Source organism: Oscarella lobularis, chromosome 4 (genome assembly GCF_947507565.1).
Source record: "Oscarella lobularis chromosome 4, ooOscLobu1.1, whole genome shotgun sequence".
NCBI classification, from domain to species: Eukaryota; Metazoa; Porifera; class Homoscleromorpha; order Homosclerophorida; family Oscarellidae; genus Oscarella; species Oscarella lobularis.
The window spans coordinates 752,653-776,238 of record NC_089178.1 but is presented as its reverse complement, the minus strand read 5'-3'; the positions used below and the strand labels follow the sequence as shown (position 1 = coordinate 776,238).

Sequence of the window (23,586 nt, the reverse complement as noted above, 5' to 3'; positions counted from 1 at the left end):
GGGCGATAGCTACCGTTACTGCTCATGGGCGAAACAAGAACATCCAAAGAATTGCGCGCGGGCTGCTAGCGCACGTTAGATTGAGAAATTTTACTTTGTTTAATTAGCCCAACAAATATCTATCTTCCTAATCGACGTGCCTCCGAAGTTATCAGAGCCCTCTTAAATCTATAAGCGTTTGAGGTGTTCATGCACTCGTACCTTGACACGAGACGCTGCCCCGCCAGTAAATTGATACACAATAAATAGTACTATAGTAGTGTTATGTACTCTTCTTCTGGTCAAGAGTGGAGACTTTAGTTGCTTTCTTAGTTGCTCTTCTTTGACTTGCGATCATTCTTTCTGCGAGAAGACCTGGGCTTTTGCTTCTTGTTTCTTGCATCTCTGGTCTCTTTCGTTTTCCTCTCACGCGGCGGCTTCTCCGGCACTTGCAAAGTGCACGTTCCAACGACGTCTGCACGTTGCTTCGTCGCCGACGAAACGCACTGAACATGCTTGCCTTCGCAAGAACACGAGTATCGCGCGAAACGGCTCGATTCGACGATGCACATGTTGCCAGTCTGAGGTCGAGGCAAGCACGACTTCTTCGTCGGCGAACTCGACATGCGAGTGCAACAGCTATTCGGCGAACAATCTCGATTTGTCTTGCACGAAGCATAAGTAGGATGCACCGGTGCCGGCGGCGTCGGACAAGCTGTACAGAAAAGTCCCAAACCGAACGGGGAGCAGCATTCTCCGCCAGCGCAATCGCTATCGCGATCGCATCGGACCAGTTTTCCGCTTTCCTTGCCGCACTTTCGACAGACGTACTTTTCGGTATTCTCTCGCTTCGCGCAACAAGCGTGCGGCGGGCAGTCTCTGCCGACGATGCAGCCGTCGCCCGATTTCGCCGCGGGCACGTCAACATCGCGTCCGCTCTCTTCGCAGTCGCCAATAGTCGTGCACGAGCGACCTATAGGCGGCGTTTCCGCACTTGCGCACGGTACGCATACCTCGATACTTTCATGGGGCGAAGTTTTAATTTTCCGACGACATTCGCCCTTCTGGCAGTTCTGGGGTGCTGCGCATCCCGAGCATTTCTTGTCGGCGGAACAAGACGGAAACAGGCATTTCCGTTCGCCCTTGTGCATTTGGCAAATCAATTTCGTTCCCGTCGAAAGGACGCACTTTTCATCGTACGAGTTGATTTCATCGCACGTGTTCCTCATTTGAGTGACGAGCGTGATGAGATCAGAACTGTTGAATACTCGTAGGCACTCCATCTTGCTGCATTTTCGGCACTTATTCTTCGGCGAGCAACAATAACCCGAACCGCAATCCGTGTCGACTTTGCACTCAAAGCAATGCATTTTCGATTTCTGCTTGCACGGCACGCACTCGCCTTTACAACAGCAGTGGTTCTTGTCGCAGTCGCCGTCTGATTTGCAAACCTGCGGCGGATGCACGGGCTGCAGCGGCGGAACCACGGACTGTCGCGGCGGAACCACGGGCGGATACGACGGCTTTGCCGAGTTGGTACAGCCGCCGTGTATTGTGTTATTTTCACATTTTTCCGAACGTTGACGCTTGCAGACTTCATACGCCATGCAAACGGCTACAGAATCAGGTTCCTGGAGAATTAATTATTAATGCGTGGACGAGGCCTCTCCTCGCTCTTTACCTTCTCAGGCGTCGTACAGCACTCCGAAAGGCAATTAATATCTTTTTCGCACTTGGTACAATTCTTGTCCCCCTCTCGGCACGAAATTCCAATGCACATGTCGTTCATCTTTTTCGAGCCGGGGCAACAGCATCCGGCTTCCTTGCACGCTCTTCCGGCCGGATTGCACAATATACAAATTCCTCCGTTAGACTCGCTCAAATACTGACGGCTACCACATGACCCCGATTGTTTCGGCAAAGAAGGCTTTAGAAGAAAAAAAGTTAAAATTTGACGAACTAGAAACGTTTCATTGAAAAGCGAGACAACAACAATAACGGGAGGAGCCGCTAAAGGAAAGTCCCTGCTCGGCCCGGGGACATGCAGTCGCCCTCTCGCTGGGGGGGCGACCCATCCTACGCCTCGCCTCACGCGTAAACAGCAAAGCGGCGCGGATCGTGCGGTCGGCGGCACGAGTGATTGAGCGCCGCGAAGGCGCCGAGAGCGGAAAAGCGTAAACGTCACGAGAGGCGGGACCATCCGCGAGCGCCGCCTACGGGGCGGGAATTAAAAAACGCGCGAGCGAACGATGGTCGACGCGTACGGGCGGCGATAACGTTCTAAGCCAAAACTCACCGTCACTGTCACTGAGCCCGGACGGGTTGTTAAACGCGGTTTCGGGCGCAACGGGTGCAACGGTTTGCCGGACGGTATGGCTTTCTTGTGACCGTCACCGTTACTACCATTGATGGCGATTTGCGAAATGTCGATTGCTCCGTCCGTTTTTCGAAGCGGAGCTCCGACGCTCTTTTTGCTTACGCTTTCGTAGGCCCCCGCGACCATCGACGGTTTCATTGGGACTGGATCCGATGCGACGGGGTGAAGGGATAAGAAAGCGATCGCAACGACGACAGCGACGACGACCCTCATGTTTCGTGTCAATCTGGCGTATGCAAATCAATTAAGCGATCGTTTACGAAGGAGCTCTCGTCGCGCAGACGGCGAACGAATGGTTTGGATCGCAAAAAGGAGGGCGTACAATCGATTATATAGGGAGCGAATCGCGACAAGGGAGAGGACGCTTTGGCAAATTGGAGGGATTCGCGAATGGGGTTCTAATTACGTCACCGCGAAGCCGATCGAGGCTAAAAAAGGTCTTCATTACCGGTAACGGTATTCGGAGACGAGGCTTCTGTGCGCTTCTTAGTCTTTATGCGTTCGGTCTCCAACAAAACGACACGAGTCGCGTAGAACGAATGAGCATCGAAGCGTGCTGTCGCTCGATTTTAACAGCGGGGGAGGCGTTGATTGGACACCTCTCCCACTAGCACAATTGATTAATTGAATTAGACGGGGACCTCATTCGTGCATGCTTCGGCGTTGGCGGGAAATCTTACGTCCGCTGTTTATATGCGAAAATATGCGTCTAGAAAAGAAACCACTAATATTTTACACGAAGCGAGAATCCAGTCTAAAGAGCGTTCCTCTAATAGGGGGGGTTCTTAGCAATGGTCCGCACTCACGCCAAACCCGGAAGATGTTGAACGATTGTCTTGTGCAAACCGGCACCGTTTACGGCCGTTAGGGAAACGTAATAGTCGGCGCTGGAGTCTGGAACGCCGAACGCATAGTCGCTCGCCGACGTTTCGACGAACTGCAAAACGTCCGTACTCGCCGATTTCGTGCCGACCGATAGTTCGTAGCGAAGCGGCGTCGTTGTTCGGGCGACGAACTTCCCATTCCAATCGAGGCGGAGCAACGAGCGGGATCGCGTCACATTTAGATCAAGCCCTTCATTGGAAGAAAATGAGCCAATTCAATAAGGATAACAGCTGGTCGCGAAGACCTGCCGCCGTATGCGCCCCAACCAACGCGTTCGGAAGCATGAAATATTTATAGATGGAGACCCGGTCGAACATGTTGAATATTACGTATGCGGGAAACGATGGATAAACCATGCGGAGGGGCGGAGAGGGTCCTACGCAATGTGCAAACAGGGTGGCCCGCTGTTTTCGACTCTTAAGCGAAGCCCTCGAGGTCTAAACAGGTTCCAGGTGCTTCAAAACCCCAGGGTATTTATGACTTCCTAGGATACGACCCGAACAACAACGGCGACAGGCTGCCAGGCATTTCATCCCCCTAACTAAGTGAATGCACGTAAACAGCGCATGAGGAGCATTAGGCTGTATAAACGAAAGCGGTCCCACCCTTTTCACCGCGCCCGCTAACCTGTGTCGATGGGCGGAATGACGTCGACCGTAAAACGCTTTTCGACGAAGACGCTCGTTTCGCCGGCGACTCCAACGGCGCGTACGCGAGCGACGTAAGCCTTCGTGTCCTGCAGCGCGAGACCGACGAGAAGCGCGCCGCTCACGCGTCCGACGTTCGTCCACGTGATGGGCGCCGGTGGCGCCAGGCGCGTGCCGGAAAGCATGATTTCGTAGTGAGAAAGCCGCGTCGGCTGATCAAAGCCGAACCACGCCAAGCGAACCGACGACCGGTCGGAAGTGTGTCCGTCGAGATATTCGTACGACGACGATTCGGCTGGAAACGCGTTCAGCGTCGCCGACGAACTGTCCGGCGCGATCGTGACTATCGTCACGCCGTCGGACGTCGCCGCGCTTCGCAGTCCGGCACCGTTGACGCACTCGACGCGAACGTAGACGCGCTCTCCGTCGCGAAGACCGAGTCCGGCGTTGGACGCGTTGAAGAGCGGCGGACGAACGACGACGTAGTCCTGTAGATCGTTTGCGCCCGGCGACGTACCAATCGCCCACTGACACGATTCGATTCCGCTTTCGTCGTCCACGAAAGAACTCCAATCGGCCGAAATGATCGTCGAACGTTGATAATCGACGTCGACGTCGTTTCTGCCGCCGTCTAAAACGACCCCGCCCACGGGCGGCGTGACGTCAAGAGCGAAAGGCCGCGATCGAACGACGCGTTCCAATCCGGCACGATTTCGAGCGACGACGGTCACGAAAAGGCTCGCGCCCGACGCGACAGCGACGCGCTTGCTTTCGGCGTTTTCTCGCTGTCCGACCGACGTGTACGGTTGAAGTTGTTGTCCACCGGCCACCGTGCCGATCGCCCACGCGTACTCGTCGATCCCACTCTCGGCGTCTCTGATGTCCCAGTTGACATAAATAGTCGTCGGCGTTGACCCGATGAAATTACGCCGCCGACTTCCAATTGTTATTGACGGCGAATCGTGGAGAACAGTCGCGTTGTCATCGTCCTTCGAGTTTCGCATTTCGCAAAAATCGACGACGACGTTGTCCACAGACGTTCCGACGCGCTCGTCGATCGTGCGAATCGTTAGGAGACTTGTCATCGATTGAGCGGTGAAGTAGAGAACGGCGTTTTCTTCCGACGAGACAGCGTCATTCGACCCGTGCTGTCTTTCGCGTGCCGAGAACGTGCGACTCATCCCCCCCGGCGAAATGTCCACACGCCCACCCAAATCCAAATCCATCGCCACTCGATATTTCACGCCGGGAGTCGTCGCAATCGATTGAGAGACGGCACCGACGAAAAAGAGCGTCGTACAGTCGTCGTGCGCTCCCGTTCGTCCCTCGACCGCTTGCCGACGAGTCGTCGTCTCGTTCACAGTCCAACCGGCGACGATGTCGTCGACCGTTCCGCACGGCGGCGACGATTCAAACGACGGATTGACGACGAGATTCGCGCTTCGACGCACGCACTCGTACGCTCGCGGTCGCGTACGATCGACGACGCAACCGTCCGACCAGACGACGTCGGATCGCAAACCGGTCGCGTCGACGGCGACGACGCCGGCGTAATACGTTCGCCCGTGAGCGAGATCGAGTCCCGCGGCTCCGCCTCTCAACGCGAGTCCGACGTCGGTGAAATTCGTTACGTCCGGCGGCGAAGAATCGATTCGATGGGTCGCGACGCACCATTCGTAGCGACTCACGTATGAATCGAGATCGACGAATCCCGACCATCGCGCGTCGAATCGGTCGACGCGCGTCTGCGCGCTGGCGTCGTGCGGTCCGCGCCCGTCGATGACGAGACCCGATCGCGGCCGTTCGACGTCGATCGTAATGCCGTCCGACGTCGAAATCGAATACAAACCGATACCGTTGACGGCACGAACGGTCGTGAAGTATTTCCGTCCCGAATCGAGGGAAAGTCCAGATAGAAGAATCGTCGTTGCGACGCCGACGGACGAGAAAGAGTAGATGTCGCTTGCTAAGAATAAAAGAATACGGATTTATATAAAAGGAAACGTCCTCGTCGTACTTCCTCGATTTGTTCCAATTCCAATTTCGTATCTCGTAATGCCGGAAAACGAGTCGTCTTCGAATACATTTTTCCAATCAGCGACAATCTGCGACGTTGAGTTGGTGAAGTCGACGTCGTGACGAGTGGCAGTGAGCGAGCGAATTTCCTTCACGCGTCGTCCCGTAGTCACGATGGGAGAATAGGGCCGATCGACGACGACGGCGTCAGATCGAAAGACGGCGTACTCGTCGGCGGAATACCACGTGCGCACGTGAAAAACGTACGAAACACCCGGCGACAGTTTGCGTTCGTTTTCGACGAGAAAAACGGCGCTCTTCTCCGAGCCCACGTCGAACCACGTCGATTCGACAATCAATTTTCCGACGACGCCGACAGACCACTCGAATCCGACGATGTCGTCGCCGGAGCCGACGAGGCTCCACGACGCACCCAAGCAACATTGCGACGACGTAAAATTCGTCTCGGTCGTCGCAACGACTATCGATCGATCGCGACTCGCGTCGGTCGCGTTGAGCGGCCGACACGTCGTCGTCGGCGCGCAGCGGCGACCGAGTGGCGCGCACGTGCAATGACCGGCACATCGATGTACGGAACAGGCGACCGATCGCTCGAGCTCAAGATCGCCCGATCCCGACGCGCTTCCGCGGCGAACGACGAACGTTCGTTTGAGATATTCGCTTCGCACGCCGACCCCGTTCACGGCCCATATCGTCGCGATGATTTTCTCGTTGGGAAAGAGTCGTCTCGACGTGAGCACGATCGTTCGCTGCGTCGCCGTCGTCGCGCCGGCGTGAGCGACACGCGCTCCTTTCGCTAGGTCGGCGCTCGCGTAGCCGGTGCCAACGTCGACGTAATAGTGATCGATGCCCGAGTGCGGATCGTCAAATCCGAGCCACGCTAAATCCAAACGCGCTTTCGTATCCACGTCGTCGTTGATCCACGTCATGGAACCGACGTCGCGATTCAATTCGGCTACCGACTCTGTTTCGACGGCAAACGCGCCCGCCGACGGCCGACTCGAATCGACGAGTGCGTAATCGGACGAGCCGACGACGCATAGTCCGGCTGCATTGCACGCCGTCACCGTCGCTGCGTAACGATGACCGTCCTCGAGCGTTAGCCCCGTCGCAACGTATTCATCAGCATCGTCGTTGTTCGCCGAGGCGGGCAGCTGAGTCGCGCCGTCGTGCGATGCCGACACAAAAACGTGCCGACTCGCGATTGAACTTTCGGCGTCGTCGAATTTCCAGTCAACTCGCAAGCGAGTGCGATCGTACTGGGTGCCGACTTTAAGCGATCCCGCCCACGCGACGTCGATTGCCGGTCGACGTCGTATGAGCGGCGGAGTGACGTCGACGCGAAAACCGTTAGACGTTGATATCGTTTCTAAGCCGGCTCGATTAACGGCTCTCACGGACGAGTAGAGATTCGTGTTGAGAGGTAGAGGAGTTGAGAGCGATGCCGTCGCCGTTTGAGACAAGTGAACGACGCGCCAGGGGAGAATATCGTCCAAAACGCCGCCGGTGCCGACGGCCCAATCGAAGCGATAGATCGACGATTGGGGATCGTGAAATCCATACCATTGAGCGGACAAAAAATTTCTAAAAAAGAACGACAGAAAAATGTTAACATTATTTTTTGACGTCATAATTACCGATTTGATTGAAAGGCGATGTCGTTGCCGGTGCGCGTGCCGTCGAAAACGACGCCCGACACAGGCGGCGAAACGTCGACGACGAAACCGTCGGACGACGTCGGCTCGCTGCACAAACCGACGCCATCGCACGCGACAACCGATGCAAAGTATTTCCGTCCGTTGACAAGATGCAGCGACGATAGAAACGCCTCTGCAAACAGAAAAAAGAAAAGGAACGGCTAACGGAAACGACAAAGAAAACCGAAGCCCGGAACAGAAACCCGCTAAGAAAAATAGAGGCGTACAACTATTTATAACCCCCTGCCGGTCGCTGCAACAACTGCGGTAACGCGAATCGATTTGCTTATTAACGAGGAAACGTTGAAAGGGCGACGCAATGTGCTGCACGAAGTAGGGGGTCTTTGCACATGGCCGCGCACAAGCTAATACATAAAACAGATACGCGCGACCGTACCTGTTTGCAGTCCTGAGCTTGTCAGTGGAACCACATCCGCGCACTTCAAACACGAACCGAGCGACCACAGGTACTCGCTTATGAACGTCTCTCCGTCGTCAAACGCCGTCCAATGCGCGGAAACTCTTTCCGCCGACTGCACGTAATCGACGTCTGAATCGACGGCCACCCTGTCGCCATCTAAAACGCGTCCAGGTGAGGGCGATTGGCGGTCGGCGACGCAGCCGTTCGACGTTGAAAGTCGGGATAACCCGGCACGATTGACGGCCTGAATTAGAATACAAATCGAATATTCGCCGCGATAAGAGGGGCAGAGCTGGGTCGTACCACTATCGATGCGAAAACGAGTTGACTCTGTCGGACATCGTTCAGCTTGTCTGCCTTTGCCGAAAAGGTGCCGCCGACTGCCACCGCCGAGAACCCCGCTATGTCGGCGTCACCGGGACGCGACCCGATTGTCCATTCCAGTGCCGCCAGTCCACTTTCCTCGTCGTTTATGCCGCTCCAATGCGCCGTCAAGCCGTCGGACAGCGACGGCAGGTGAGTAGTGGAAGCGAACGGATTGTCGGCGATTGTAATCAAGCCGAGCGATGGCGGACTCGAATCGACGACGACGCCGTTCGAAATTGCGCGAATCGAATTTCCGGCAAAATCATATGCTGCGTGGAAGTCAAAGAAATGGAAAAAGAGAGCCTTGGAAATTTACCTCTGACAGTTGCATAATACATCTGTCCGTCGCGAAGTGAGAGTCCATTGAGAGTCACGCTCATCTGCGAGCCGACAGACGTATAATTTGCAACATCTCCCAATCCGACGGAGGAGCCTGTCCAAAAGTCAGATCTATTAAACGCTTTTCGTTTCTCTAACGCTTACCGATGGCGTACTCGTAGTAATTTATACCCGTTTCGTTATCCGCAAACCCCGACCAGAAAACGCTGAAATGAGAACTCGACGCTTGGTAGACCGTTCGGCCGTCGTCGCAGTCGCCGATCTCTTCCCCGCCAAGTCGCACGCATCCCAACTCGGGCTCCTTCCAATCGACGACAACGCCATTCGAACACGCTTCGAAACTCTCCAACGTCTCGACAAAGTTCTCGCGCGCAACGTCCGCCGCTTCCGCTCGAACGCAAACGTAGTAGCGACGGCCCAACTCGAGACGAAGATCGTCGACGACGACGTCGCTCGCCGTCGTCGCGCCGCACGCAACAACGCCGTCCGAGTCGCACGACGCGAACGACGATTTCGTCGACACGGACCAACGATAGGACGCGTGACGACGATAGCGGGGCCACGCGGCGGCCAACCGAGTCGTCCGACGCACGTACTCCAAATCGTCGTAGGCGACATCGACAAATTCGCGCTGTTCCCACGGAAGCGTCGGGTCGGACGCGACGATGCGATCGGGATCGACGTCGTAGACGTTCAGGGTATAATTAGCGACGTTCGAGCGGACGAGAGAACGATCGCCGTTCTTCCAGCTCACCTCGACGAAAGCGCGATCGGACAGACCGGCGGCGTTGACACCGATCACGGTAACGAAGTAACGGTAGTGCGCAAATAGAGTAACATTTGCCTGCAGTAAAAACGATTTCCAACAAGAACCAGCATTATTTTTATTTCGTACCTGATGACCTAACGAGATTGTACAATCGCTGATGGATAACGTATTGGACCATCCACTCTCCGTTCCGACGTGATATCGATAGCAGACGACGTCTTCGCCGTCGAACGGCGCCCACGCGACGACGAGACGACGCGTCAAAACGTCGTACGTCGCCGTCGCTCGTCGTGCGACGGGACGATCGAGCACTCGCACGCCGTCCGAACCGACGGCACCGAAGCAGCCGCCCGGTCGACACGGACGCACCTCGACGAAATATTCGGAGCCCATCGTCAACGATAGGCCGGCGAGCGTCGCCGACTTGCGCGTGCCGACGTTCTCGCACGCACGTATCGTTTCCGTGCTGTTTCCGGTTCGCTTCAGCGCGGATATCGCGAAGTGAGTCGCGACGCCGTCGAGTGACGCCGGAAACGTCCACGCCGCTTCAAGAGTCGTCAGCGAAGCTTGATAGTCGCGGTCAACACTTCGAAGTCCGTCTACAATTTGACTTCCCGCCATCCAACCGTCCACGTTCGTGAAAACACGCACGCCGTCCGATGACGCAACGACAGCGTTACCCGCTCTAGAAGCCCGTATAATGACGTAGTACATTCGATTGTGTTCCAATGCGAGGCCTAGTTCGGTGTGACGAGTCGCGTTGCCGATGCTCTTGAATGCCACGACGTCGTCGCTATACCGTTTCGAACCGACACCGAATTCGTATGTGACGTTGTCGCCGCCGCCGCCGCCGCCGCCGCCGAACCATCGAGCCGAAATGCGATCGCCTATTGTCTGAAAATCGGCGTCTTCGTCGAGGAGAAATATTCGCTCGCTCGGATTAGAGCAGTCGTCGCGCGGCGGAGAAGGATCCAGATCGACGACGACGATTTTACCGATAGGCGAGCCGTCGTCGTGCGCGTACGCATTCGACGCGACGAACGACGACAGTCCCGCGCGATTCGTCGCGCGAAGGTGAACGACGTAGACGTGCGCGTCGTGCAGCAGAAAGGCGAGCTCGTCGACGCAAACCGTCGCGCACGACGACGACGTGCGACACGGCGACGACGCCGGCGCGACGACATCCACCGTTCGAAAGTCGAGATTGTAGACCGTTTCGTCATTCGCCTTGACGGCGATTTCGAGTCGAAGTCGATCGTCTTCCGGATCGACGAAGCCTCCGTCGTCGGGCCACGTCGCGACGAGACAGCGGCTATCGTTATCGAATTTCACCTGCAAGTCGCCGACAAATGTCGGAGGCGTCGTGTCGATTTGAATCGAGCCGACGACAACGGTCAAAGAAAGTGCCGCGTTGTTTTTCGCTCGGATGACGACGTAGATTCGTTCGCCTTGTCGAATGTTGGCGTGTTGGACGACGAAGGCGGGTCGGGCTCCGGTCGACGCGAAAGGATAGATGTCGGGATAGGCGGTTTGGTTTGAAGTGCTGCTGAGACCGAATTCGTAGTCGAGAAGATCGCTTTCCGGGTCGGAAGCCGACCAGTTCGCCGCGATTGCGCCGTCTCGATTCAAAAAGAATTCCTCGATTAGAGGCGGGTAGCGCGTGCAGGCGTCGCTTTCCGCCGTCGGAGACTGAGAGTCGAGCGGGTAAAGGGGAAGATTGTGAACGAGCGGGACATTCGCTAGGCAAGCTAACGACGGCGATTCGACGCGCTTTCTCAGTCGATTCTTATTGACTAGCCATACCTGAAAAGACGTTATGGCGCGAGATCGCGATCGTTCGTTTGATTTACCTCGTTTTGCGAGTTTCTGCCCAATCCCGGTTCGACGCGTATGTCGTCGATGTAAACTTGTTCGACGATCGGTGCCGTTTCGTCAATGACGACGCCGTCAGAACAGACAGTTTGCGACATAGTCAACGCTCGATTATAAGCGACCACTGTGACACGGTAAAAACCACCGCTCGGAGTCGCCAAAGAAGCCCAAGTCTCACGGGTTTGATTAACCTAGGATATTATAAACACATACCGTATGCACAATAAAAAATAACGGAGCTTACTTTTCCAACAGGCGGAATGCTAAAAGTCTCTGCCTTCGCACATTCCAAATCGACGATGTACTGATAAAACGCGATGCCAGTCTCGTGATCAAAAAATCCCGACCAGGCAAAGGAATAAATTCGACTCGGTTGAAAATCGACGTCATCGGAGCCTTGGACACCGTCGACGACGTAGCCCGCTCGAGGCGGCGTCGTATCAACGGTAAATCGTCTATCAATCGTGAGAGCCAATCCCGCCCGATTGATCGCCGTCACGGCGACGTGATACTCGGAATCGTGGCGAAGAGAAAGTGCTTTGAGCTGAAGCGAATTCGGTCGAACGCGAAACGTGACGTTATAGCAAAGTCCGATGGAAATGCAATAGCACGAGTCGTCGTCGTCGTCGTTGCAAACGCTGGACGAACGAATTTGAACTCGTCCGCTGGCGACGTCACTTCCTTCGGAATAACTCCCAATGGTCCACGTCAACTTTTCAATTCCACTCTCCTCGTCTTTCGCGTTGAAATCGAAAACCATTTTCAATACGTCGGAAGAGTCGTACAAGTGCAACGGCTCGTCGGCGACGTCGCCTTTTCCCGCAAACGTGAAATTGCCCACAACGGGCGGCGACGAGTCGAAATGAAGAACGATCGAGTCGATCGCCTCAACGCCAAAAACGTCCGTCGCTCTGAACCAGAATCGCGCCGTTTCGCCGTCGCGTCGTGCAACGAACGCGGTAAAGTTCTCCAACGCCACGTCGTCAATCGCCGTCCAGACGGTCGGCACGGCAACCGACGCGGCCGATTCGCCCGCCTCGTCGTCAACACGTATCGCGTATTCCATTACGACGACGCCGTCGGCGTTGATAGTGCCGTTCCTCGGCAAATCGCCGCCGGTCGCCGGCTGATCATACGCGGCGTCGACGCCGCCGCCGTCACGATAAAAATCACAGACGGGGCCGAGCCACGGTTCGACGCGCAGACGCGTGTTATAGAAATGCCCAACACCGCGTATAGAAATAGGATCGCGCAAATTCGTCTGCCACGCTTCGCGAGTCAAATTCTCCGCCGTCGTGACGCGAATCGGCGACGCGACGTCAATTCGCAGCGTCGAATCGGCGTCGTAAAGAACAAAACGACGCGCGAGTCGCCGATTTCCGGCGCCGTCGATCGTCGTCAAGACGACGGAATAGACGCCGGGCGCGTCGAGATCAAATTCGTGCGCATGCGTCAAAATCGACGTCGAGTGCTCGACCGAATGCGTGTCGATCGGCGAGTCGACGATCTCGCACATGCGCGCGCCGCGCAACTCGAGCCGATAGGCGTCGACTCGATACGAGGCGACGTCGGCGAGATCGTCGCCGTAGCCGCCCCAGCGAAGGCGCACCGACGGCCGGCGCGTGATCGGTGCGAGAATTTTCAACGAATCGCCTTCGCCGGATTTGCACGACGGCGGCGAATCGGTCGAACAGTGAGTCGGCGCGACGAAATCGAGTACGAAGAGCGCGCGACCGACGAACGACGCGCCGTCGTAGAATTTCGTTTCGTTCGTCGCCGCCGCCGCGTCGTGATTGCGAATCGTCACGCGTCCGCCCGTTCGCGACGCGACCGTCATTTCGTAGCGATCGCCGTGAAGGAACGTTTTGAGAAGCGGCTGCTCGTTGACGCATTTCGCCGGACCGGCGACGGGCGACGCGTCGGAAAACGAGTTAGTGATGCAATTGAAGATTTCGGCGTCGACGATCACGGAAAGAGCTGAAAGAAAGAAATTCAAATTTTGAATTTTGAAAATGTTTCATTTTTAATTAATTACCTGATGCTCGTCTTATTGTCGCGTTCGTGTACGATTCGGCGACGCCGACGGCGTAGTCAATGACGTAGGACGGACGCGGCGGCGGCGGATTCGGTCCGTGATACATGACGTCCCATTCGAGACGAATGTCCGTCGGAAGAACGTTGGTGTAGACGGGAAGTGGCGACGACGAAGAATTGCACGCCGCGTCGGCCGTTTGAACTCCGTTTGAGTTTTCGAGACGAACTCGACAGTCCAATAGCGTCGGCTCAGCGTTCACTATAATAAAAAATGTTTGCTAGATATCCGCTGCGTGCATAGCTGTGAATTACATTGCAAGCAACTTGGACCAGCGAAGTCTGGCGAGCATTGGCATGTGTCAATCGTTCCCGTACAGTTTCCCGGGTAGCAATAGTGACTTTTCCACGAGCAAAGAGCTAGAACAAAAAAAGGTCCCAATAAGGATTTGATTCGCGTCATAGCAAACAAAAATATGCAATAATAGGTCTCTTTGAAGTTTTCGCTTACCGTCGCAAGTCGTGCGTCTGTTCACGAAAGCTCTGTCGCCCTTTCGAAAGCCGTGATTCGACTCGCAAAGAACGCAATACTGATCCGTTTCATTCGTGCACCAAACGTCGGCGCAATGTCCAATGTGAGTGCAAGCTAGTAAGGGCAAACAAAAAAAAACACGTCACTTTTTCACTAATCCCCAAAACTTCGTCGTCCAAACCGACCCGAACAAGTCGGCTCCTGTCCGTCGTAGTCGCCCGAATTCAAACAGGTTCGCGACGCCGATCCGTTCGACATGAAAAACGAACGATTGCACGCGTAATCGACAGTCGAATTGAACAGATAACTATCGGCGACGTAGAACCCGTTGTCGGGAATCTCGGGTGCGAGACACGTAACTAGAGTGAACACGAATGAGAATAAAACCATCGAAACGTCTCTTCCCCATCGTACCCTTGAGTTCGCAATGACGAAAACGCCACGTGCGATCCGTCTTCGAATCGTCGTAGTACCCCTCGAAGCCGACGAAAACACGTCGACGAGGATTCGTCGCGTCGACGGGAATGGGCAAATCGAACGCGCTCTCGAGTCGCGTCCCGGGCGCTATCGGCATCGAATCGCAGTCGACCAAACTCGCGCGACGTCGCGAGCAGCAATACGCGCGCCAAACGCGATCCTTCGTCGTCGAGTCGAACTCGGCGACGACGCCGCCCAAGTAAGCCGAACTGGGACACGAGAAGTCGACGTCGTCGCCCGGCGTCGACGACGCCGTCTGGAGCGTGCACGAAACGTCGCCCGCGCCGGCCAACGTTTCGACGTCGGAGCAATAGAATTTCCACCGTCGATCGCCGTGCGAAGTGCTGATGATAAAATAGGGGTAAGTTGTCTCACTTTGATAGTTTTATAGTCGTCGTACCTGAACTCGCTTGATACGCCGGCCACGGCTTCGTTATTGGGACAGGAATAGTTGAGCGCGCCTTCGTAGGCATTCGTCCAGTCGCTCCACGAGGCGGCCGCGGCGTTCGTCGCAATCCAAAGAATGCAGAGACACACCAACATTCGAGATTAAAAAAGAAACGCTTCAAATTATCGTCGTCTTCGTCGTCGTCGTCGTCGTCGTCGCGATGGACAAGTCGTCAAATAAATGCACGTGAGGTCATCACGTGCTACCATCCCAACAAGGAAACAAAGCTACGCCCCGTCACGCGATGGCCGCCGTTCCGTTCGCTCTTCTCCTTTTCCCGCTCTCCGTCGTCGCTCTCCTGCCCGACGCCGATTGCGAGCCGTCGAATTGCGCGCCGCTGCCGTCGTGCGACGATCGATCCGACGTGCCGTCGGGCGAGTCGTTTCCACTTCGAACGAGCGCCGTCGACGCGTGCGGACGGCTCGAACAGCGACTCGTACGATCCAACACTTCATCGTCATTTGAAAGTCTTGTCCAATACAGGTGAGAGTTCACTAAAAATACTACTCTATATTATTGATTCCTGTATCTATCCAACAGAGGTGAAGACGTCGTGTTTGTGAATGAAGAGAATACAAACACGTGGTGCGGTGACAAGAGTCGTTCGTGCGTCGACTGCCGAAACGGCCAGCCGGCAGCGACGGACACGCGACGGAATAGCGATCAGTGCGCCGATCGTCTCATGAGCGGACGACTTTACTCGCGTCTCAAATTGCTGCAAAGACTCGTCGCCAAAGAATGGCCAAAGCGTAAGGAAAAAAAATCAAAAAAATTAAGTTTCTTTTTTTTGATTTTTTTTCTACTAGGACGAATCCGAGTCAGTGAAGCGTGGGATGAATCGACGTCGACCGACGTGGTCGGAATTCATCCGCCGTCGTCTCTTCATTACGAAGGCAGATCTGCTCGGTTGGACGTATCGATTGAGATTACAACACCCGACAGTACGTTATGTGTAGTTTTTTCCTCGCGTTAGGGTTACGGCAGACGGAATTGTAGGCCAACCTGCGTTTTTCTTCGTTTTTCGTAGGCGTTCCTGATCGTGACGACGACGTGGCGCTCTTGTCTCGTCTAGGAGCGCTGACCGTCTGCGCCGGCTTCGATCACGTTTATCACGACGTAAGAGGTTTCTTGACGGTGTCGGTGAAACGACAGAAAGGCCGACACGGAACCGTCGTCATATATCCATCGGGAGCGACATTTCTAGAGGTCACCGTGCCGGAATCGTCGGAGTACGACTACGAAGCAGAGGCGTAAGAGTGTACAGGGTCCCGTATAATACGAGAGAAACGACATTATCCGGGAACGCAATAAAAATTGAATTAATTAATTAACTATTTTAGAGAGGCGGAACTTTTGGCGGATAGCGATGGTCGACAAGATGAGCGACTGTCGACTCACTTTACAGTGAGAGATGTTCTCTCTTTCCACAACGGCACAGGCCAGGCGTACAGATACTTTCGATTCGATCCCGATCTTCTCTATTGCCTCGAATTGGTGTATAAAAAACTAAAAGACGGTCGACTAGACATCGTTTCCGCCTACCGAACAAGGAGCGACGAAGACGTGCGAGTCGATTCCGACAAGGAGAATCGGCGGCACAGGTTGGGCAGCGGTGTTGAGACGAGACTCGTCAATTCGAAGACGAGCCCTATGAGTTTGGCTACAACATTTGCTGAAGAGTGCGGACTTGATTTAGCGGAGAAGGGAAAATCATTCGGAGTCATTCTTCTTCGCGAAGGAGTCTACTTTGACATCAGATGGAGTCTGTTCGTTTCCACGGGTGCCGGCGTCAATACGTCAAAGGACGATTTTCAACGGTCAATTCAGTACAGCCTAGTTAACGGTATAAAGCATTACATCAAAATTTAGAACGCTTGAAAGTTTGTTTCTTACGTAGCGGAGCGTCGAATCGACATTCCGCAGTACCTCTCCGACGTAGTCTGCGACTATCAGGAACTTGTGCCGTCAGTGCAATCCCACGAATATGAATACGTGCCTCCTAAACAGTAAGTAAAGGGGCCCCCTATCTCTATCTCTATAGTTAGTTAGAAGGACAGACTTTTCCCACGATTAAAAATACCAATTAAATTGATTGTGGCGTTTGTCGTAGATCTCCCATAACGTCTTGTCCAGAAGACGGAACGGAGACGGATTTCTGCGCCCGTAGTAAAGCCGTACGTCAGAGTACTCTACTGTGCCAAATTTGCCGTCTAAACAATACTTTAGAATCGCGTATTGGAGGTGAACAAACTGTGGAAAGTTATCGAGCTGAAACATTTCTGGAGGGAACGAAGTGACGTTCGTCGAGCCCTTGACGGCTGCCTCGTATCCTGCTCTCCGTGCATACAAGGTCTATCTCACGTAGACGCGCGAGGAGTACATAAGAACGTTTCCGTTAGGAACCACGTGGAATGAGAAAGTCAAGGCGTGCAACGAATTTGCTCACTGGGTTTCCCTCGGTTTATCAGACCGAGAAAACGAAGGAAACACTAACGCCCATTTCTACGCACTAACCAATCAAGAAACTAAAGTCAAGGCGTGTCGTAGTGGCTCTTGTTTTCACCGTACCGAGTGTCTACTGAGCATCGGTGAGCCAATCAATTAGAACATTGGTAGCCAATTGATTACGCGACCACGTGCTTAGGACCGCTACTACTAGAGGGAAGTTTCTACCCCAACGAGCAGTCTCTGAAAAGCCAGAAGCTCTATGGCATAGAAAACAACCCAAGCCCACTCCTGGAGATACTACACCAAACCTACGCGATGCACGCAGTAGAAAAAGCGACACTTTGGATAACGTCTATCATGGAACTAGCAAGCCTAAACGGAGTAACAAAGGTGCGCAAAACGTCACTACTTCCATCCAAGACTAATCGTTTTGTCTCTAGGCTCTGATGTTATACAACAAAAGGGTTACCGAAATCGAGATCCGATACAAAAAGGGAATGGTATCCGAGGACGACGCGCTTGCATTCATGCGAAACTCGGTGGCCCAATGGACTACGACAAGCTGCTCTCAAGTGACTAAGAGCAGTCTGTCGCCTTATCAAGTGACGTCTTACTCCTAGCTAAACGAACGTAGACCGTGTACAGAGATACTAGGGTTCAGATAATCAGACAAGCAAAAAACCATATTATACCAATACAAACGCATGGACGCGCGGCAACACACAAAAGGAAGAAAAAAGCGAGGTTCGATGCGATTCTAACCGTCATTGTTGCACTGTATCCAAGTCTTTCTGCACTTTCGAAAAATCGAATTTCTCGCCGGTGATTCGCTCGTACACTTCCTCGATGTCAGTGCACGTCGACTGAAAGTGAGTTGTTGCGTCAAAGGACTTGGAAATAAAAACCTAAGAACAAATCAATGCTGCTTCATAGGAAAGATCAAATGACGTAACAGCGCGCGAAGCCCTTCGTAAAGTCAACTACAATTTGTGTTTAGCTCACGCGCTTCTAAGCATCCTCCCTACGTATTGAGATCACCTTGCTTTTGGACCCATCATCAGTTGGTTCATACAAATCATCCACACTCACAAACCTGTGACAATTCATTCAACAACTATAATAAGACGACAATATCGAACCATTTACTTTTCCAAAACGCTGCCCAAAAGATCGAGTCCCGGCTTCAATTCCGCTTCGGGATTGTCTGTTTCTACTTGCGTGCCCACCATGGCAATGTAGAATCCCTTTGAGGCCACGTTGTGAGCAAACGAAACCATGCAGACGTAAATGTCTGAAAAGAAAAAAAAATGACACAAATCGATTCGGAAACCATTCGTTGAGCAAGTGGTACCGTGGGTTCTGCGAACTTGGTTCTGCGGTATGATCAGCTGCGTCGAAACAGCATCCTTCGTGTTGGGAATGGGATGATCCATTATGCAGATGCAGCGAACCACGCGGCCAACTTTCTTCGATTTGTCCGGAAAGTAGCTCGGATCGGCTACAACGCATTTCGTACGCGCAGTCTGGTAGAAACAAAGAAATGCGCAATTCAATATCAAACACTTATAATCGCGACTATTAATTACCTCGCCCTCAGAGGTGACTCCGCAAACGCTTCCGTCTTCTGCGTACTCTATTTTCTCAATAGGCTTATCCAGCATGTACGTGCCACCATAGATTGCGCTCAGCCTGTAGAAAAATCAAAGACCACGCTGACGATATGGTCGTCTAGAGAGCGACGCCTTTTCTCACCGGGCAAAACCCTGGGGAAGCTCGCCCAATCCATAGAGAGGATAAATGTAGGGGCTCTTGCCATAGCGAGCCAGCGATTCGCTGAAAGAAAGATTGGAGAACGTCGCTCCGGTTACCGTCGCTCTTACACGTATAGTTTCACTTGAAGCAGAGTGTCTTTACACGGTTGTTTCAAGTATCTAAAGACGCCGTTTCTCAAAGCCGTCAATTAGAATAGCACGGGAATATTTTCCCAACTTTTCGTCTGGTTGCAATGCGAGAGCGTGACCGATGAAATCGCCGGTGTTGGCGTCCAGGCCAAATTTTGTGAAGACCTCTTGCATTGTGGTCTTTTCCGGATGCATGTCTGTTTGGGGAATAGAGATCGATTGCTAGCATCTTCTAACAACTCACCCTTCCAAGTTTTCTGATTGTCGGGATCGAATTCTGACGTAAACACGAGAAAATTTTTAAATCGCCTTTTCTCAAACAATCCCATTAGGCCTTTTTCACAAGAAAAGAAAAAGGTGCGAGTGCAAAAGTCCTCGAAGACCCATTGACAATTTTACCTGATGCCAGAGCCTCTCTTTCCGTAGCCGGACATTTGTGAATCTTGCCACCCTTGAAAACGTAGCTCCCTTCAACTGACTTGAACTCAAGGTAGCGCGTCACTCCGCTCGATATGAGCATTTTGACAAGATTGCCTGGGGGAGGAGGGAGGGAGGGAGGGAGGGAGGAGGAGATAATTGCGTAAGTTACCAACGAGATATTCCTATCCCTAAAAGAGGTTCAGACAAACTTATTCCTAAAAGCCTTCACTTAGAACTGCAGATAGCTAAGCAGTTCACTAGTAAACAATCAGCAAGAAGTTTCTATATCACTGCTTTTCATTTTATTCGATTTGGAGATGCATTGTCGCAAAGAGGTAGAGTACCGGCCAAAATACAAGCGTTCTTCTTACCGTTTGCCATGATGAGCTTGGGCACGAGATCGACGTTCCAGTCTCGGCCGCGACCGAATTTTGAAACGTCCGATGACGTTTTTTGGAATTTTTCGAATAGCTATTATGAAGGGGTTTGGTGCGAGAAATTGGGGACCCAATCGTTTCTACCGATTCCAGCGGGGTTATAGAAGCGCTTTCGCCGCCGTAGTACTTGTTTCGGTCCATGTGCAGCACTTTTCGGCCGTTGACCGATAGGAGCCCGCTCAGGATGCACTCCTAGAAGTGACATCGCCCATCTCGCTCCCTTGGGGACCCCCATCCCAATAACGTCTCGATCGTACCTTTAGACCCGTTCCCAACACGATGACGTCGTACTCTTCGTCCATATGGGGTTTCGACGCCGCAAAGAGAGGCGGAAAGTATGAAGGGCGGAACGCTTGTACTCAACTCGTTGATATCGAGTGAATAAATCATGGGCACGTGCCCGACCAATGATGTCATCAGATGTCATCAGACAGGGCAGTATATACGGCTCTGTCGTCAGACATAGCGCAAAACGCAAACCTCTCCCACATGGAATCGAATAAGAGTGGTGCAATACTAGTGCTGGTTTTTCTTGGTGGCTTTCTTATCGGTTTAGAGTATGACAGTGAAATCGAATCTCGTCATCAAGTTGAACAAAGAAAAAGGCGGAGCACTAGTAGCAGTGACTGCACAACAACGGAATGCATTGACTACGAAATTTGCTTTTGGGTGAGGTCACAGCTCAGAGCGGCGATGGAATCCTACGCTAAAGATCATTGCAATAAGACATCCGACTATTGTTCGGCAAACTTTGCTGGAGATCCCGGGGAGAAAGGAGAGTGCGGAAAGCAAGGCGATAACGGGGAGATAGGAGAGAAGGGAACAAAGGGTAAAGAGGGAATTAACGGCGCACTGGGAAAGCCAGGACCAGCGGGTCCTCAAGGGAAAACGAGCTCAAAAGGAGACAAAGGAGAAAAGGGAGAAAAATGGGGTAGCGAGTGTGTTTGATTGCATGAGTTTACTGCCTGATCGAGACGAGCGTCATTGTTTTGAGTAGGCCTTTGAAATTGAATCTAGACGTTGATATCGGTGTGTCAGAGCCAATTTACTAGTCGTTGTCTAATAAATGGAGGCGAACGTTACGTCGGCGTTCCTTCTGCTCGCGTGTTTCCTTGCGGGTCTTTACGCCGGACGAAAACTTCACCACGACCAAGTACCGAAATTGTACGGTGACGAGAAGGACGAAGAAAGAGTGCGTCGCAGTATCAAGACCGGGTGCAATTGCAAAGCGAACGTCGTAGTGCTCGATCAAACACTCCAGGAGAAAATCAAACGAATGATCGACCAAGAGAGAGATTCGATCATCAGCCCAAAAGTAGCCGAATTGTGCGAAGAGAGCAAGAATTTGACATGCGTCAAAGGGGAAGAGGGCAAGCAGGGCGAGAAGGGTAGCAGCGGGCCAAAAGGGGAGAAGGGATCCAAAGGGCATTCGGGTCAAAACGGCAAGAACGGTTCAAACGGAAGTGACGGAGCCCAAGGAGCGCAAGGAATACCGGGATCGAAGGGGCAAACCGGAGATAAAGGAGATAAGGGCGAGGACAAAAACTGCCATCACGATACGTAGAAGAACTCACTAGAACTTTTGGCCTTAGTCTTGTTGAGTCTTATCGATGTCGCTAATGCAGTTCCAATGACCTTCAAGCGATTCTTTCCACAAGGTCACCTATAAAAATAATAAACAATGAAATTCGATAGTGACGTGGGCGCTTTCGTCGCGACCTTGTTATCTCCACCGGACACGGCGAGTATGTTTCCGGTTAGCGACCAGCTGACGTGCCAAATTACGTCGGGGAACTCGTTCTCTTTTAAAAGCTAGTGAGTGCGAGCGCACGCAAGGTACTCGTTACTACGTCGACGATTATTTATTAGACGAAGACGCTTTACCTTTTGACTCCATCGTTCGCCTCCTTTCGTTTCGTCCTTCGACCAGATCATGACAGTGCAGTCCTAACAAACAAAGTAGTGTTGGAGCACTTCAGTCGTCCGGTAGAGACGATTCTGCAGGGGTACAGGGTAGACTATACGCGAGGCTCCGGTTTCGAGATAAGTGTCTGCTACTATTCTCTCAGACACAAAAAAAAACACCACGCCTAAAGACTACCTCTCTGCAGAACTACCACCTCAATTCTATGACCATTCTGCTTAGAGTACAGATGAGGCGTACTCAGCTAAGCGATTATGTCTACAGAACCCCTTCAAGGGTAGAAAGCAACTGTACTACCGGAACCCCCTCTTTCCAACAATAGCAGTTTTTATTTATTTATATTTATATTTTTCTTTACCTGAGAGCAGCTGGCTATGACTGAGTGAGCGCGACCGATGCTTGGAGCCCAAGCCACGTCTCTCACCCAATCCTTGTGTCCCTCTAGCTTCTCCTCTTCGATCCACTGGCCCTCCGTTTCACTTATACGTCCAAAGTCAAGAAAAAGATACGCCCCACTGATTTTTTATGCTCACCACCAAATTTTCACTAAGTTATCACAGCCGCCGGAAACAAAGCGTTTCTTATCCGAAGAGACCTGTTGCGATCCCGGAGCCTTGAAAAATAGAGGCAGGTTGCATATCTCGGTTGGTCATACTATTGCTAGTGTCTTGCCTGTACAAGAGCAGCTGGTTGAATGGCAGGAGCCCAACTGACAGCATTGCACCCTATCTATACAAACACCCCATTCAAATCAGACTATATACGTATGTTCAAATTGTTGTGCTCACCGCATGAGCATTGAGAACTTTTTGTCGATTCCACTGGCCGTTGCCTTAGGAAAAAAACAACGTGACGAACTAAGCGAGTCCATCTAAACGATCGAAAAAAAAAACCTATACCTTCTGATGACAGAATAGAAATGCTTCCATCGGACGAAGCACATGCTAACATGAGACCCCATTCGTGGGGAGCCCAGCTCACAGAGTTAACTAAAAAAGAAAGCAAAATTATTGAACAGAAAAAGACAAAAAAAAGCATTCATTCGATTCTGCACCAGAAGAATCGTGGCTGGAATACTCATAAAGCTTCGACCAGTCTTGATCCGTCTCCTTCCAGATAATCACTTTGCGATCGTAGGAGCACGAAGCCAAAACGTTGCCGAACTTGGGATGCGCCCAAGAAACTTGCCATACAGGACCTTCGTGACTACAACACCAAGGTTAAGAGTAAAAAGCAATTTTTAGAATTATTTCTATCTACCCTCGCAAATCGGCGACGAGCGTTTGGCTGCCGTCCGTGACGTCGAATATTTTCACTGAGCGATCTGATGAACATGTTGCCAGGCGACGGCCGTAGTAGTCCAGCTGGGCGTCGTGCTGTGTGCGAAGGATGAGTGGCGTTTCCTCTAAGGGAGCCTTACTAGACTTACTATCATGTCTTCGTGTGACGTATCGACAGAATTTATTACAGTCGCCTAAAGAGGCATCGATGTAGAAAGAAAGCAGAAAGAAAAGTTGCCACGTAGCCTCACCATTTTCTGTAAATTTGCGCATGCGTCGAGACAGAAAACGTCACAGAC

At 52.7% G+C, this 23,586-nt stretch overlaps 4 protein-coding genes across 5 annotated transcripts; 1 reads left to right on the top strand and 3 right to left on the bottom strand.

Annotated features, from left to right (window-relative positions):
* Positions 1–75: 75 nt before the first annotated feature.
* LOC136186432 (uncharacterized) lies at positions 76–16,133 on the bottom strand. Of its 2 annotated transcripts, none has more exons than XM_065973777.1 (22): positions 15,880–16,133; positions 14,830–15,380; positions 14,367–14,773; positions 14,138–14,311; positions 13,932–14,066; positions 13,736–13,840; positions 13,425–13,682; positions 11,634–13,366; positions 11,368–11,580; positions 9,644–11,320; positions 8,893–9,592; positions 8,726–8,842; positions 8,347–8,678; positions 8,020–8,287; positions 7,563–7,755; positions 5,906–7,509; positions 3,869–5,854; positions 3,163–3,430; positions 2,805–3,065; positions 2,276–2,582; positions 1,661–1,906; positions 76–1,610 (listed from the first exon to the last, which is right to left on the bottom strand). In XM_065973777.1, the coding sequence occupies exons 2-19, from the start codon at positions 14,970–14,972 to the stop codon at positions 2,999–3,001; spliced, it is 10,380 nt and encodes a 3,459-aa protein (XP_065829849.1). In that variant the 5' UTR covers positions 14,973–15,380; positions 15,880–16,133; the 3' UTR covers positions 76–1,610; positions 1,661–1,906; positions 2,276–2,582; positions 2,805–2,998. The 2 variants fall into 2 exon arrangements, with proteins under 2 accessions (XP_065829849.1, XP_065829848.1); XM_065973776.1 differs by having other exon boundaries at positions 14,830–15,371.
* Positions 15,089–18,026, top strand: LOC136186453 (uncharacterized). The gene is made up of 11 exons (XM_065973799.1): positions 15,089–15,360; positions 15,418–15,626; positions 15,684–15,818; positions 15,905–16,127; positions 16,218–16,720; positions 16,775–16,883; positions 16,988–17,051; positions 17,104–17,227; positions 17,277–17,465; positions 17,522–17,715; positions 17,766–18,026. The coding sequence occupies exons 1-11, from the start codon at positions 15,122–15,124 to the stop codon at positions 17,943–17,945; spliced, it is 2,169 nt and encodes a 722-aa protein (XP_065829871.1). The 5' UTR covers positions 15,089–15,121; the 3' UTR covers positions 17,946–18,026.
* Positions 17,966–20,475, bottom strand: LOC136186463 (rab GDP dissociation inhibitor alpha-like). The gene is made up of 13 exons (XM_065973814.1): positions 20,341–20,475; positions 20,168–20,275; positions 20,018–20,117; positions 19,626–19,760; positions 19,471–19,560; positions 19,315–19,423; positions 19,206–19,256; positions 19,078–19,158; positions 18,912–19,014; positions 18,677–18,848; positions 18,472–18,616; positions 18,364–18,418; positions 17,966–18,230 (listed from the first exon to the last, which is right to left on the bottom strand). The coding sequence occupies exons 1-13, from the start codon at positions 20,383–20,385 to the stop codon at positions 18,090–18,092; spliced, it is 1,335 nt and encodes a 444-aa protein (XP_065829886.1). The 5' UTR covers positions 20,386–20,475; the 3' UTR covers positions 17,966–18,089.
* A 1,108-nt stretch (positions 20,476–21,583) lies between these two features.
* LOC136186475 (protein SEC13 homolog) lies at positions 21,584–23,586 on the bottom strand. The gene is made up of 12 exons (XM_065973832.1): positions 23,539–23,586; positions 23,437–23,481; positions 23,268–23,383; positions 23,062–23,213; positions 22,907–22,996; positions 22,796–22,839; positions 22,680–22,736; positions 22,541–22,620; positions 22,366–22,486; positions 21,968–22,030; positions 21,803–21,895; positions 21,584–21,746 (listed from the first exon to the last, which is right to left on the bottom strand). The coding sequence occupies exons 1-12, from the start codon at positions 23,539–23,541 to the stop codon at positions 21,672–21,674; spliced, it is 939 nt and encodes a 312-aa protein (XP_065829904.1). The 5' UTR covers positions 23,542–23,586; the 3' UTR covers positions 21,584–21,671.